Source organism: Rhynchophorus ferrugineus, unplaced genomic scaffold (genome assembly GCF_030347505.1).
Source record: "Rhynchophorus ferrugineus isolate W39M unplaced genomic scaffold, kcgeb_rfMv2 rfM8, whole genome shotgun sequence".
NCBI classification, from domain to species: Eukaryota; Metazoa; Arthropoda; class Insecta; order Coleoptera; family Curculionidae; genus Rhynchophorus; species Rhynchophorus ferrugineus.
Genome location: NW_027472587.1, coordinates 17,257,072 through 17,272,242, shown reverse-complemented (window position 1 = coordinate 17,272,242; position 15,171 = coordinate 17,257,072). Strand labels below are relative to the sequence as shown.

General features: G+C 32.9%; 1 protein-coding gene across 7 annotated transcripts; it reads right to left on the bottom strand.

Annotated features, from left to right (window-relative positions):
* Positions 1 to 6,633: 6,633 nt before the first annotated feature.
* On the bottom strand, positions 6,634 to 12,877 carry LOC143201302 (gastric triacylglycerol lipase). 7 transcript variants are annotated; one of them, XM_076412277.1, is made up of 7 exons: positions 12,560 to 12,867; positions 10,343 to 10,656; positions 10,044 to 10,290; positions 9,348 to 9,506; positions 8,313 to 8,373; positions 8,106 to 8,248; positions 7,636 to 7,850 (listed from the first exon to the last, which is right to left on the bottom strand). In XM_076412277.1, the coding sequence occupies exons 1-7, from the start codon at positions 12,635 to 12,637 to the stop codon at positions 7,695 to 7,697; spliced, it is 1,158 nt and encodes a 385-aa protein (XP_076268392.1). In that variant the 5' UTR covers positions 12,638 to 12,867; the 3' UTR covers positions 7,636 to 7,694. The 7 variants fall into 7 exon arrangements, with proteins under 7 accessions (XP_076268395.1, XP_076268392.1, XP_076268388.1 ...); XM_076412273.1 differs by having other exon boundaries at positions 8,313 to 8,397; positions 12,560 to 12,865; XM_076412274.1 differs by lacking the exon at positions 12,560 to 12,867 and adding an exon at positions 10,708 to 10,810 and having other exon boundaries at positions 8,313 to 8,397.
* Positions 12,878 to 15,171: the final 2,294 nt, after the last annotated feature.

The following is a 15,171-nucleotide window of genomic DNA, read 5'->3' as shown; positions in this document are numbered from 1 at the left end:
ATCATTAATATTTTAGCTACTTTCCAGATACTAGGGAAGTAATTAATTCGTAGCATAGCATTAAATATATATGTTAATAGTTTTATAGCCTTTTCTGATAGTTCTTTTAAAATTTTGCCAGTAATTAAGTCATAACCAGGAGCTTTTTTAATATTAATCTCTCTCATTATTGTATGTTTAACTTTTTTGACCGTTAATTTCTCGTGCGGTAAATCCATTTGAAATGGCGAATCTAGAAAGCTAGTAAGAGTGTATAAACTGGGTCTCAATTTGGTCAAGCTTTGGAAGCTGAACATTTTCTAAATTTTTAAAAGATTAAACTTCTTCAGATATTCTTCGATTTCATTAGTGGTCTACCAGTGCGAAACAATTCGTGGAATTAATGTATGTACTGAATTAGGTTTGCCAAGGTGATATCTCTCGAAAAATGTATTTAAATAGAAGCACGGTTGACCACATCCTTTATTAATTTAATATATTTTTGTTATACCAAACAATTCATAACTCACGACAAATAAGATATTTAATACGATATAGGTTTTTATAATTATTTGTATAATAAGGCACATTTTAAAAAAGGCACATTTATCCCTTAAAAAATGTTGTTACACCAAAAAACTATATTCATAAATCAGAACACATAAGATATGTTATGCTGTTATAGTTATTCATCATTATTTCTGTTACGACTTACCAATTTTTGGTGGACCGAGTTATGCCAAAAGTATCTAAAAAGTCATAGTGCCCATCCTTGACCAGTTTAGTGTGAGCTGATGGATGGGTTTGAATGAAAAACACAACAGCTCCAAAAATACACGAGTAGACATCACACTCAGTAGTATCACTAAAGCAATATGCAATAAAACGCTCTGATACACCAATACAGTTTACATATTTCTGAGTACTATTGGCCAACCATTTTACTTATTTGTTGATGGTAAAGTAGATGACTTTTAAGTGAAATTATACATTGGCGTCGATATACTAGTGATTGCCTTTGGAACTTCCACGTCAACTTGTCGTAAGTCTGAGACATCGCGTATAATCATTCAAAAACAATAAATTATCGCGAAAGTGTTTCTGCTATAAGCTAGATAAAATTCGTAAAAATTAAATTATATAGATAATACTTTCAAGATATGTCTGATTATTTAAAATAGAAACATAAATGCTTTTCAACCTTCAATAATCCTTTAATTTCAATGATATAGTAACCAATAGTGTGCGTGCAATATTGTCAGATTAATTTTTGAATAAGCTATTAGCGTTATTATATTTTCGACTTGATTAGCATTTTAACTATTATTTTCATACTGTTTGGACGGAACATATTTTAGATTAGAATAAATTTAAATATTTTATGACCAACTCAAAGCAGGTACTTATTTTTGTACAAGCACTTGTAAGACATACAAAATCAAGAATCCAGAGTAACATTATGACTGATATATTGGACATAATGGATCAAATTGTGATTATATTGAACTGAGTTTAAGTGAGGTTATTTATTCCAAAAAAAGTTACATTGAAAAACCCACCAAATACCACAAATAAAATTAAAAATTCGGTAATATATTACTCAATGTGCCTCTCCCAAAAAGTAGTTATGATTTTTTTCTAAAGAAACTTTAATTAATTGTGGCTATAAAGAATACTAGTTCAGGAAGATGAATATTTAGTTAGTCATATATAGGTTTAGTGTGCGCTGATGGATGGGTTTGAATAAAAAACACAACAGCTCCAAAAATACAAGAATAGACATCACAGGGAGATATATGAAATATAGGAGACTTCAGTATCTCTAAAGAAATATTCAATAAAATGCTCTGATACACCAATACAGTTTACATATTTCTGAGTACTATTGGTCAACCATTTTATTTATTTATTGATGGTAAAGTAGATGACTTTTAAGTGAAGTTATACATTGGCGTCGATATACTAGTGATTGCCTTTGGAACTTCCACGTCAACTTGTCGTAAGTGTTCTGAGACATCGCGTATAATCATTCCAAAACAATAAACTATCGCGAAAGTGTTTCTGCTACAAGCTAGATAAAATTCGTAAAAATTAAATTATATAGATAATACTTTCAGGATAGGTCTGATTATTTAAAATAGAAACATAAATGCTTTTCAACCTTCAATAACCCTTTCATTTCATTCATAGAGTAACCGATAGTGTGCGTGCACTATTGTCAGATTCATTTTTCAGTAATCTATTAGCGTTATTATATTTTCGACTTGATTAGCATTTTAACTAGTATTTTCAGACTGTTTGGCTTTAACATATTTTAGATTAAAATAAATTTAAACATTTTCTGACCAATTCAAAGCAGGTACTTATTTTTGTTCAAGCACTATTAAGACATACAAAATCAAGGATCCAGAGTAACATTATGACTGATATATTGGACATAATGGATCAAATTGTGATGATATTGAACTGAGTTTAAGTGAGGTTAGTTATTCCAAAAAAAGTTACATTGAAAAACCCACCAAATACCACAAATAAAATTAAAAATTCGGTAATATATTACTCCATGTGCCTCTCCCAAAAAGTAATTATGATTTTTTTCTAAAGAAACTTTAATTAATTGTGGCTATAAAGAATACTAGTTCAGGAAGATGAATATTTAGTTAGTCATATATAGGTTTAGTGTGCGCTGATGGATGGGTATGAATAAAAAACACAACAGCTCCAAAAATACAAGAATAGACATCACAGGGAGATATATGAAATATAGGAGACTTCAGTATCTCTAAAGAAATTTTCAATAAAATGCTCTGATACACCAATACAGTTTACATATTTCTGAGTACTATTGGTCAACCATTTTATTTATTTATTGATGGTAAAGTAGATGACTTTTAAGTGAAGTTATACATTAGCGTTGATATACTAGTGATTGCCTTTGGGACTCCCACGTCAACTTGTCGTAAGTGTTCTGAAACATCGCGTATAATCATTCTAAAACAGTAAACTATCGCGAAAGTGTTTCTGCTACAAGCTAGATAAAATTCGTAAAAATTAAATCATATAGTTAATACTTTCAGGATATGTCTGACTATTTAAAATAGAAACATAAATGCTTTTCAACCTTCAATAACCCTTTAATTTCATTCATATAGTAACCAATAGTGTGCGTGCACTATTGTCAGATTCATTTTTCAGTAATCTATTAGCGTTATTATATTTTCGACTTGATTAGCATTTTAACTAGTATTTTCATACTATTTGGCTGGAACATATTTTAGATTAGAATAAATTTAAACATTTTATGACCAATTCAAAGCAGGTACTTATTTTTGTTCAAGCACTATTAAGACATACAAAATCAAGGATCCAGAGTAACATTATGACTGATATATTGGACATAATGGATCAAATTGTGATGATATTGAACTGAGTTTAAGTGAGGTTATTTATTCCAAAAAAAGTTACATTGAAAAACCCACCAAATACCACAAATAAAATTAAAAATTCGGTAATATATTACTCTATGTGCCTCTCCCAAAAAGTAGTTATGATTTTTTTCTAAAGAAACTTTAATTAATTGTGGCTATAAAGAATACTAGTTCAGGAAGATGAATATTTAGTTAGCCATATATAAATTTTGAAATTCCTCAACCCTAGAAACAAAATATACCCAATTAATATCAGGGAAGTAACGACGCCGTACGAAATATAAGGTAAGACGGTAATCAAGCCGACTTGTTTGCGCTTGTTGCGACGAAACGTTAACAGTCTATCATTAAACTGGATGTAATTAAGCCCGGAAGGGTATTTCGTAGATTGCGATATCAGACAAACAAGAATCCTGGCGTCATGCAATATCGGGCCTGTGTGTGAAACTAAAACTGGTTACACACAGTCGCACGCTCGACAGGGACACACATATTTAACCACTCTCGTTCTCTCCTCTCCCGTCTCATCCCCCCTTTCTCGTCCACATACCCTCCCTGGGTATTCTCTTCGCTCGTATAGACGAACACGGCGCCAAACGTACACCGATGAGGCCTTAAATATTCGTTTCCGATGGTGGGCTATAATCCGGGACGGTATAGTTTACACGACGGCTTTGATTTGTCCCGTTCGGTGTTTTTCGGAGCGACGAAGACGACGCTAAGCCGCTCAAAGAACAACGCGCGGATGCTGCGCCGTCCTGATTTGAATAATGAACTGCAGCATCGTTATCGGATATTCACTTACGTGGCGGCGTAAAGCGGCTACGACACATCAGACGCCGCAGGGGGATGGGCCGGGGTGGTCACGGGGTAGGGGTTGTTATCTCGGTGTGGAGACACGCTTCCGCAACATCAAACAACAACACAATATCCCGACAGTTTGTTTGCGGCCAGGCGAACAATATGAGAGTTGAAACACGAAATGGTATCGGTTAATTGAGGCTTTAGCGAAGATTTTAATGCACCTATATGTAATTATGTGGAAGAAGTAGTAAATATATTGACTCGAGTGGAAGAAAATGTTATATTTAAGAAAATGTTATAAAGTAGCGTCATTATTCAGTGAGAGCTCGAGAACCTCAACATAGATGTGTTGATGGAGCTTCCACTCATTCCTTTGTTGTGGCACTCCTGCTGGTATTGAGATTATCTGCTTGCCAAGAGAATGTCTTGCTCTAGAATTGGTTTCCGTTTTCTTCCAAAAATATCAATATTAATGTTGAACTGCACCCTGATATCCAGTTATAGAAAATATTGATGAAGTTCTTCGGTTGATCAAGTAGTTTCACCTCCTGAGATTGCTAAAGAACTAAACATGGAACTATTTACATGAAACTGGATGGTAAAATAAAACCTTTCACATTGATATTGGAATTATAATAATTAAACTGTACCCTTTTAAACTAATTCAATCTATATACTATGAGAGAAACTACGAGTAAACAATAATTGCAAATATTTTTATTACAACTCGCCTCAGGAGGGAGGTATTATGTTACATCACCACAGTGCTATGCCACTAGTTGATCAAGAAAATCCAAATGCAGGAGATTAGCTAAAATTTTGGTGTGTTCAAGATTTGTTTACTTTATCATTGATCAATATTAGTAGTACCAATTATTCTAAATTATTGATGAAAAACAACTCATCCTAGCTTATGAAGCTGGATTTAGAAACCGAAACACTCGACAATTCATGTGGTAATTGTAGGTGTAACAGAATAACCTTTTGAAAAAATCAACATTTGTTCAGCTACACTTAGACGTGTAGAATTCTAAAATCCTAGAAATATAGAATCGTCACGTCAGAATAAAATACTGAGACGAATATTCATATTTGAAAACCATCTGTGCAGGTGTACTACATGGTAGTAATCTTGGACCTCTATAATAGGTACATTGAACCAATGATTTACTTAAATATGAAGGGGTAACGTTAGGTTAATATTTTGGATAGTATTTCATTTTGCCACTGTAAATATACTGCAAGCAGCTATTAGTAAGATTACTGAGTGGGTTAATATGGCGAAATATCAAAAATTAAATGCTACGAAGTCATGACAGGATAATTGTAGGATAATTCGAGTTACCACTACACAATAAATTATTATTCTATAAACAAATGTTTAAGCCAGCACCGAGAAGTCAAAATCAATATTAAACAAAGTTCTTCGCAGTTTTGTTAACACACCATTGTGTACTAAAAACAGAGACACACATAAATAATAACGACCATCACAAAAATTATATGGTTTGCGAAAATGCAGCAGAGACAAAAACCCGTTGATTTAGTATAGTTCGGCCATGTGAGAAAATTATGCCGTTTCTTAAGGTTATGTAGATAGTACGCTAACTATCGCTAGGACATGCTAAGTAAGTCTGGGTCTGAAGTCTTAGATGTAGATGTCAATAACAATATTAAATAAAAAGATTCATCGATTGAAAGTCGTTACTTCTTCTCGTTAAAATAAAGTAGTTCTCAGATAAATTAATACTTACGTATATTAAAAATAATACAACAAATGCAAACCAAATTTAAATAATAATAAGAAACTTTAGTCAATTTATTTCCGATCAACTTAGATTCGGTTTGGGTTTCTCGCCTTTGACCGGTTCTGGCCGAACGAAAAATATGCAAATTGGACACGGGCCCAACAAAACGGTCCGGCTCAAAGCGCGGCCCCGACGAAAGCAATCTTCGCCCGCTACGACATCGTCGTCCCGAAAGAACGAACGATACACCTCCGAGAAAGAAAGTACCGCATCGGTCCAATCTAATTCTTATCGGGGCCGCAAATGACATACTTGCGGACTCTTTTGTCGTCGATATAGACTTCTTTGGCGCGACCCCGAAGACGATCGGCCGGCCTGTCCCTCGAGTAACCTACTGATAAGGCCCCTCGGTTAGTTGTTTTTGTACCATTGTCTGTCGTTAACTTGATAAATAGCCGCCAAAGGAAAACTTGATAAAGCAATTTGAGAAAATTGCGTAATCGGCCAATGCTTATCGAAAGTGGAAAAAAGCCCGTCGAGAATCGAGAGGCTCGGGCCCATCCTGATTAGTGGACGTCTCTTTCTTTTTCTCTTTTTTTCCTCATCCCTCGATTCCGTATGAAATAAATTGTTAGAACCTTATATATATATATTTATTTATTTTTGCTTCACTGTATAATTTTAATAATTACAAGTCTGTTTCCGGATATTTCCTACATTTATAAAATTTAGTTATTTATCAGCTTTATGATCTTCATTACAACATGCTCTTTTTCCTGATTATTTTTTGAACTGCTATCTAACTTACGATGTGTCTCTATCAACCCTGTCTACCTCTTGTACCGCTCTTGTGTATTTTATAATTTTAATCGGTTGCTTCTTCTTACGAACACAATGAACTGTCTCTTTTATTCCTTTAAATATTATTAGATAGATGCACGACCATCTCTACAAAATTCCTTTAGGGTAATGGTACTATAATATATAATTAATATAATGTATTCATACAAATTTATTTGTCCAAATAATCATTCAAAGAAAATATTGAACTAGTTTAAATTAAAAATGTATTTTATATCCTCAAACTTAATTGGACTTGCACTGCATATAAAGAAAGAAAAATAAAAAAAGTAATACAGATGATTGGTTTGGTAGGTAACAGTTGCCTTCAGCATAGAATTCTATTTTAAACGAAAGTCACATTGTTTAATTTAATTAAATACTATATTATTCATACATATAAATGTATCTAAATTTTCAATAATTTACGGTATCTTTCGAGGTTAATTTATACAATTTAAAAATTTTCAATCATTAAGAAGCTTTTGTACTAATGTTAATAATTCTTAGCTAGATATTTGTTAGAAGTGTTGATGAAATAAAATTACGGACTTTATTAAAAAATATATACCAAATAAGCAATCCTAAACAAGTGTACTAACTCGAATAATTACTAAATAATTTGTATATTAAAGTAAACAAACTCTTTAACATCATGAGTTAGCAGGGAACCAAGGTGATTAAATTTTCTTATGACGAATTTGTACCTCAGCACAAGAATACACATTATACATATCAAACATCTTTTTGTGCTATTACTTTCAATGTATCTCAGTTTAGATTGAATACCATCAAAAATTGTGCGAGATGGGCTGTGAAGTTTTTATGAAATAAAATTAGAGCTTTATATTTTATTAAAAAATATATACAAAACAGACAACCCTATACATATCTATTAACTCGTATAATTACTAAATAATTCGCATATTTTATCATAAACTAACTCCTTGATATTATGAGCAAGCAGGAAATCAAGGTGATTAAATCCTCTTATGGGGACTTGGTAGTTCAGTACAAGATTAGGTACAACTTTCACGAATTCCTCGGCCATCTGGAAATAATCTCGACTATATCCAAACTATTCGAAGCTCCATTAGGCGCGATTATTAAATATTAAATATCGAATATCAATTTTTATTATTGTACGATTTCAAACTGTACACGTGCGTTTGATAAATTGCGTTGGAAATTCGATATTTAAAAAAAAAGAGAAGAACCGACTACGTATCGTCGAAACAAATAGTCGTAATTTCGCTGTTATTTTATTTACTGCTGATTTCAGCCGAAATAACGTATTTATATTTACCCTGGGGGTCGCAAACGGATCGCTATCGCCATAAAATATCCCCATCGGAGCTTTAACTTTCGAAAAATCATAAAAAGGCGGTTTTGTACTGTTGTATCGTTTCAAATTTGTTTTCTTTCCGTAATCGTATTTTTTAAACTCGCCTAAAACTCGTAAATCCTACGGTTAATGGATTCGACTGGGTGTTCGGGTGATGGGAGGGGGTACCTGTTTCCACCACTTGTCCATAGTGCCACACCTGCTTCGTAGACATCGAGGACGGGGTATACTGTATGATAAATGGTAAGACAGTCTAAAAAAATATAGTTATTGATTTTTCTTAAGATTAACAAATGTTCCGGCTATAATACTTATAATAATATTAGGTATATGTCTTAATAGTTGTATTGTTAATTGTAACTGTATTAATGAACTTGTTAGGTTTTTTAAACAATATTTGGCTAAGGATTGTCATGTATTAATATAAGTGCAAGTTTTCTTGCCTTGCAAAAGGCTTTTAGTTCTTTAGTTTGTAGTTTGACCAGGAGATCGTAATAAATTACGAACAATACAGCAAAATCCTTTTTTAAATAGACGATCTGTTTCAAAATTTTCTGCAAAAAGTTCTTGTTTGTTGCCGAATGATCAGTGAAACTTAGATTTCTATATGATGGAATGGTCGCGTTTGATTAAAACACAAGTATCTATAGACTTTTAAGATAATCTATCATATCTTTAAAAGGTTTGTAATTTAAACTACATTTTTAGTAAAAAACGATATTTTCACCAAAATTCTATAAATTAATTTCGATGTAATAATGTAATTATTAGAAAATGTGCTATTTATGCCCACTCAGGTCATTCACATATTCTTGTCTTCAAATCTTAGATCCGATAGCTTCAGACCGTGAAGATGTTTCTAGTTTAAACATAATATTAAGCCCTGTAAAAAATCTATAAATATCAAGTAGTACACCATCATCAGAAAATTATGCTTTTCTTGTTAAATTCGAAGAAAAATGTGGCTTAAATTTTCTACAGGCGATGATTTTGATAATAAATAAAGACTTGCTGAATAAGCGGAAGTCAATTTCAACCAAAATCATCATCTCTGATCACTATTGATTATTACTGTTAATTGTAATGCAACTTATCCTTTTTCGACTCGAGTGAAAAACCTTTCGATAACAATTCACATTTCTTTAAAAAATTACTATTTTTTTTTAAATACATAAAAGTAAAGGAAAAAAATGTGTATCTTACTTTATTAACTAAACCTGTGTTAGCTCCACCTATAAGGTAAATGATATCCATACACACATCCTTCAGGCTAGATCTATTGCATAATATCTTCAAAAATCGGTTTACTACAGCATTATTAGCTGTAGGTAACTCGTACCAATTTAACATGTTAGTTATGGCCTAGAAATATTAATTAACATATCTTGTTGCTTTTACAATATTAAACTAGTCAGTGAATAATTAGAATTATTAAAATTATTAGGTATTTGCATGTATTATGATCAGTTTTTCATCGTGCAAAGGCACTTTTTGAGAGAAATTGGTAGAATATATATTAGTCAATATATTTTCTACAATATCATCGAAAAATGAACGATATCTGGTTGCCACTGATACAATAATCGATTCACTATCACACTTCTCAAATTATTCAAAATTTGGCAATCGTGGACCATCCAGGTCGTTCTTTTTCATGAAAGAAGTTAAATAATATCAGAAAGGATGGTTTAGCTCAAGGTATAAGCTGTAATTTTGGAATGGCATCTATAAGTCGTCTGATAGACAGCCCAAAATGACTAGTATCTTGAATAAATATCTTTTAACTATCCACCGTAAATAATATATATTCTTAGCGAGGAAGCCAGAAGGAAATTACCAACACATCGGGTACATGCAAGAACCTAATCTGCTTCTATGACTTCATAAAGAAAACCTTACCTCTCCAAGGCCTTTTAAACGCGCTCCCAATGTCACAATGGCACTCGGTGTATACTGTAAGAAGGCTGACGGCGCTAACAGCGCTGTAGCTTTGATCTTGTCGTTCATTTCAGGAATCTCCGACTGCATCACAAAAGAAATAGTCGTGCCTTGCGAATGACCTACATAAAACAACGCCTCCTTCTTGGTAACATTCAGTATATAATTGACGGTATCCACCAAGTCGTAAACAGCAATCTCGTGCCAACTACAAAAACAACCGGGTACGAAAGCCTACGACAAAAACAGGAAAAAATCACCTGAAGTTCCAGAACTGCTTCCTGTTACGGTTGGGATCCAGGGTTTTGTGTTTCCGGGAGTGTAGCGTACCCCTGGAATTAAAAAGCCACACGTCATAGCCCCTGTCCGCCATTAAATACGCCAGGGAGTCGGGCGGCCCCAAAAGTATCCAATTCTCGGCGCTGCCCCCCATCCCGTGGGCCAGCAGCGCTACCTCCTTGGGTTTACTGTTTCTTAGACCATGGGGAATCCTCTGGGCTTTTAACAGATACCCGTCCGCGGTCTCAATCACGTGTTCTTCGACAGGATAATTATACTTCTTGATAACTTGAATCTGTAAATACAAGTATCATTAAAGATAAAAAATTCGTACATATTTACTAACTATATAATCATCTTCAAAGTTATAAATACACTTGAAAAGCAAAGGTATAAAGAAAATGTGGATATTCATACTGCTATCTCGTTATAAAAAATAACCTCAGTAGAAATATTTATACATTTGTTTCGAAACCATATAATTATCAAGTGGGGATACGATGATATTAAAACTGTTTATATAATTATCAAATATATATGCATTTTGCATATTTGATATTACGCAAGGTTGATAATAATCGTTAGTTTTATAGGTTTCTGTTTAGTTATGTTGATTTATCTCCGACATAACATTATAATAACGAATTAATTAAATCGTTTCTACATTTTTACTGAATAAATTCAAAGAAATGATTTTAAATATTTATAAATTCTATTCTATATAATAAACTATACATATAATTGATAAACAGTTCACAGATTTGCATTAATACGTTTGAATTTACAAATCTCATTTGTATAGATCTGCACGTCCCTTTAACGTCGAACAAGCTTTGCTTAATAAGACAAGTAACACGTCTAACGTCGTTAATCCTGAAGTTGTTGTTAATTTGTTTATTTTTAAAACTCTACTGATAGTGAAGTAATTAAAAAATTGTGTAGAGACATTGAGCCAAAAAAATTGAATTTCTTTATCTTTGTTTGGTCGCATTATTATTGTAGCAGTTTGTAGTTCTTGAGTGGCTAACCCCTTAAACTTCTTCAACGATTTTCTGAAATTTTACTGAATTTGCTAAAACTGCTCAAATTCGAGTATTCTAGGTAAGTTTTCGGTAACTTCAGTCTGCCTTTGGTTGATATCCCGAACGGCAATGTTTGTGCCAGAAATCCATGGACTAGAAATGCTCTTCAAAGCCTTGATGTTTTCTAATTCTAACAAGTCTTAACTAAAGGACTTGGAGTAAACTCTATGTACCTTTGGCGATCTTAGAACTTGAAGTGCGATTATATCGCCACAAATATAGTAAACTATGTTAATAAATGTTTTGAATAATTATGTAAGAATTGCCAGCCCAACGTCAACATGTATTGATTTCTTGATAAGTTTCTCCTGGTCTTGATTAATATTTAGCCAGTGGTTATGGTTAATTGAATGAATTAAAAAGAGAACTGCCTGATGCTGAGCAATTAGATGTGTCTGTCTGTTGAGAATCTGTAGAGAACCAGAGACCTGATTGGGTTTTGGTACAACCTGTAGGAACCTGTAGAAGCAGCAGAGAACTTTCAAAATACTTGGAAAAACTGCCCAGTTCGTAAGGAAGTAACTAACCGTGGATGAGACCACCAGTTTCGGTTGGGTAAAGGCTTCTTTCCACCCGGATCGGTCAGCTAGGTATCGAGACCAAGAATCATATACAAAGTAAACCAAAAACAAGAATATACTTGTCATAAATCTTAGCTGTATTAATGCATTAATATCAAAACACTTTGAATCATAAATTTGAAAGAAGAGGTAAATTCTTACCATGAAACTTACAAGAAAGCGTAATCTCTGTACTAACAGGAAGAGTACTTGTAATATTCATATTCTTAAGTTGGAATATTACTATACATAAAATATTCACCATTTTTTCCCATTCTATTTACATTCAAATTAGTTTATATACTATTTCATACAAGTTTATATCTTAATTAAGTAGTTAAAAATTAAGTTATTTAACCCAGTATCTTCAGAAACATATCTGCATCGAATGATGTTAGAAATATTCTTTACTGCTGCCAATATATCAATGACGATTTATGTTGCTTACGAAATGAGGAAACAATTTTAGGATATGGAAAGGGGGTTTGTTATAAATCAAAGCAATTGTATCAAAGCAATAATAAGACAATACATGACATCGTGTAGATCAACTTACCAATGATAAATTCTCATCTGGATGTAGATGCACAAACTCGTTACCCAACATGAATATCAAAACAAAAAACCATCTCATGCTGATGTCTTTCGAATGAATATTCGTGAACCTGCTTGACAAATTTCATCTAAGGATCACAGTATTTTGAAATCCGGTAATTCACGTTGCACTCAAGTCAATTAAAAGGTGCGTACTAATTAATATCACATTAACGAACATCAGGCCGATTTGCTAACCATTGTTTATACGCCAAACTGATGCATCAGCGGTCCTGTTCCTAATTATTAAATCATATAACTATTTCGGTCACTTTTTAATTATTTCCGATTTTTTTTTTTCATGCATCGGATATTTTGATGGACAAACTTGAAAGGAAATAATTATAAGACGGGTCGAGTGGACAACAGGAAGGCGATTATAGTGTAATCATGTGAATTATTTAGACAATGAGCGACAGTTTACGAAACTGTAATTTCGTTTAATTTGATGGTGGTTCGTGCTATGTTTGTTTATTTGATGTAAGACGGTATGGTAATTATTTTTATGATAATACAGTGAGGAAAATGATAAAAATATTGTATTTGCTTTGTGTTTAGGGTATTTTATCTATTTATTCCTTTGAAATTACGTTTGACTCATTGATAAATAGGAATACTGTTGTCTCTATCACTATAAATATCAAAAAAAATATATTGGTTTGGCTAAAACTGCTTCCGTTACCTGATGGTTATAATACACAAGACATATTAGAGTTCCGCTCTGCTCTGCTGATTCTTTTCTTTCTACTCTTAACGCTTGACTATTCTGACTGTTCTTATTTTTCGTACTTCTTGAATGTTCTTGATTTTTGCCTTCCACTTGCTTGTTTCTGATTCTTAGTCTTGACTCTGTTCTTCATGAATCTTCTTCTGACTCTCTGTTCTCTTTAGATATCTTTCACTATTTGTTCTGCGTAAATATTTTGGGTAAATGTTGTTGTTCACTGCGGATGCATCGTATTTTAATGCCTTCGGGTTCTTGGTGGCAACTGAGAAGATTTCTTCGAGAAACTTTTTCCTGTATCTTGATTCATTCAAATTATCGGAGCGGGGAAGACTCTTCTCATGCGGATGGAATACGTGCACTCTTTAGAAGGCTCGGGTATTCCTGATATCGACCCTTTTGCAATTTTATGCTTATATTCATAATAAGGCATTTTCCATCTGCATCCCCATTATACAAAGAAATCGACAACGAGCCGATGCGACATGCCTTTTGTTAGACATGTGGTTTTGTGTTCCGCGGTACCTTTCCTACGATTACCAAGCCTAGTCAAACATAATTAGGACACTTCTTTTCCCATGTCACAAATATTAAACTTAACAGTAACAATTTTCTTATATACAGATAAATATAATTACTTGGCAACAGAAAGGTATTTGCTGGGGTGCTTTGACCCATATCCGCCTAGTTTAAATAATTTATAATTAAATGGAGTTCTGGCAGTACCTCAGTTGAAACTATATTGGAGATATCAAAGGTGGACTGAAGTTGCTATGAACTAATATAGTCTACTATAAATTGGATAGAGGTTCAAGTTCTATGATCCCTAAAGGCAGATCACAATCATACAATTGCCCAGCGGGCTAAATCGTGCATATTTGATTAAATGAAAAAAAGTGGAATTCAAAAAACCATGAACGTCAAACTCACTAACGAAGGAAAGAAAGCTGAAAGGGACAATGTACGTCCTTCTTTCATTAATTAATTGATTCAGAGGCTTCAGATGTTATACAGCACGATTATTGTAATGTACACCGGGTAAGATGTGTGACGATGTGTTTATTTTGTAACATTTTTATTTATGTTAGAATCTGATTAGATCAGAAGTTTTGTGACTAATATAAAACGTCTTGTTGCCGTAATATATAACAGTTTTTATTTTATAACTGGTGCAGTCGATAGGAATCCCAAAAGATTATAAAATTTTCTCTTTTGAATTCAATCAATTAATCGGAATCAAATTAATTATCAAGAAAATAAGTCAGCTTGTCAGTGAATTGGCAATCGCAATAATATCGCAGTTGAAGCTTTAAGGTCACCAAAGATGAATTGAAGGTGCCCAACCATATGCCGTTTCTGGTACACATAAACACACAAACTTTAAAAAACACCCATAATCCGTGGATTATCAGCACATGCATCACAGTTCAGGGTGAACGGCCACCAAAGCTGATTGTGGCAACTCTCTTTCATAGACGTAGATTATTATAATAACCAAAATATGAAAAAACCAATACGCAATGGAAATTTGAATAGAAACAGAGATATTTCGAAAATTTTCAAAGACATTCTAAAGACTAAGGTTATAATCAATGATGAAAAACAATTTTTATAAAAATTGTAAGCTATCCAGATGGAATAACGATGACGTAGATTATTGTAGCCACTTCTATAGGAGGGAGGTGTTATGTAATACGGCCCTGACTATGCATCTGCTTCTAAACTACCTGAATGGGGAACCAGTGAGTCTGTAGTAAGTAAATTTTATTATTTTATATATATATATATATATATATATATATATTATATATATATATGTAATATAAGCTTGAAGTTGTAAAATATAATTG

Coding starts and splice junctions, on each gene's coding strand:
- LOC143201302 (XM_076412273.1), bottom strand. CDS start 12,637: ATGAGATGGTTTTTTGTTTTGATATTCATGTTGGGTAACGAGTTTGTG. Junction 10,291..10,342: donor AAGCAGTTCTGGAACTTCAG/GTGATTTTTTCC, acceptor TTGTTTTTGTAG/TTGGCACGAGATTGCTGTTT. Junction 9,507..10,043: donor GTTTAAAAGGCCTTGGAGAG/GTAAGGTTTTCT, acceptor TAATATTTCTAG/GCCATAACTAACATGTTAAA.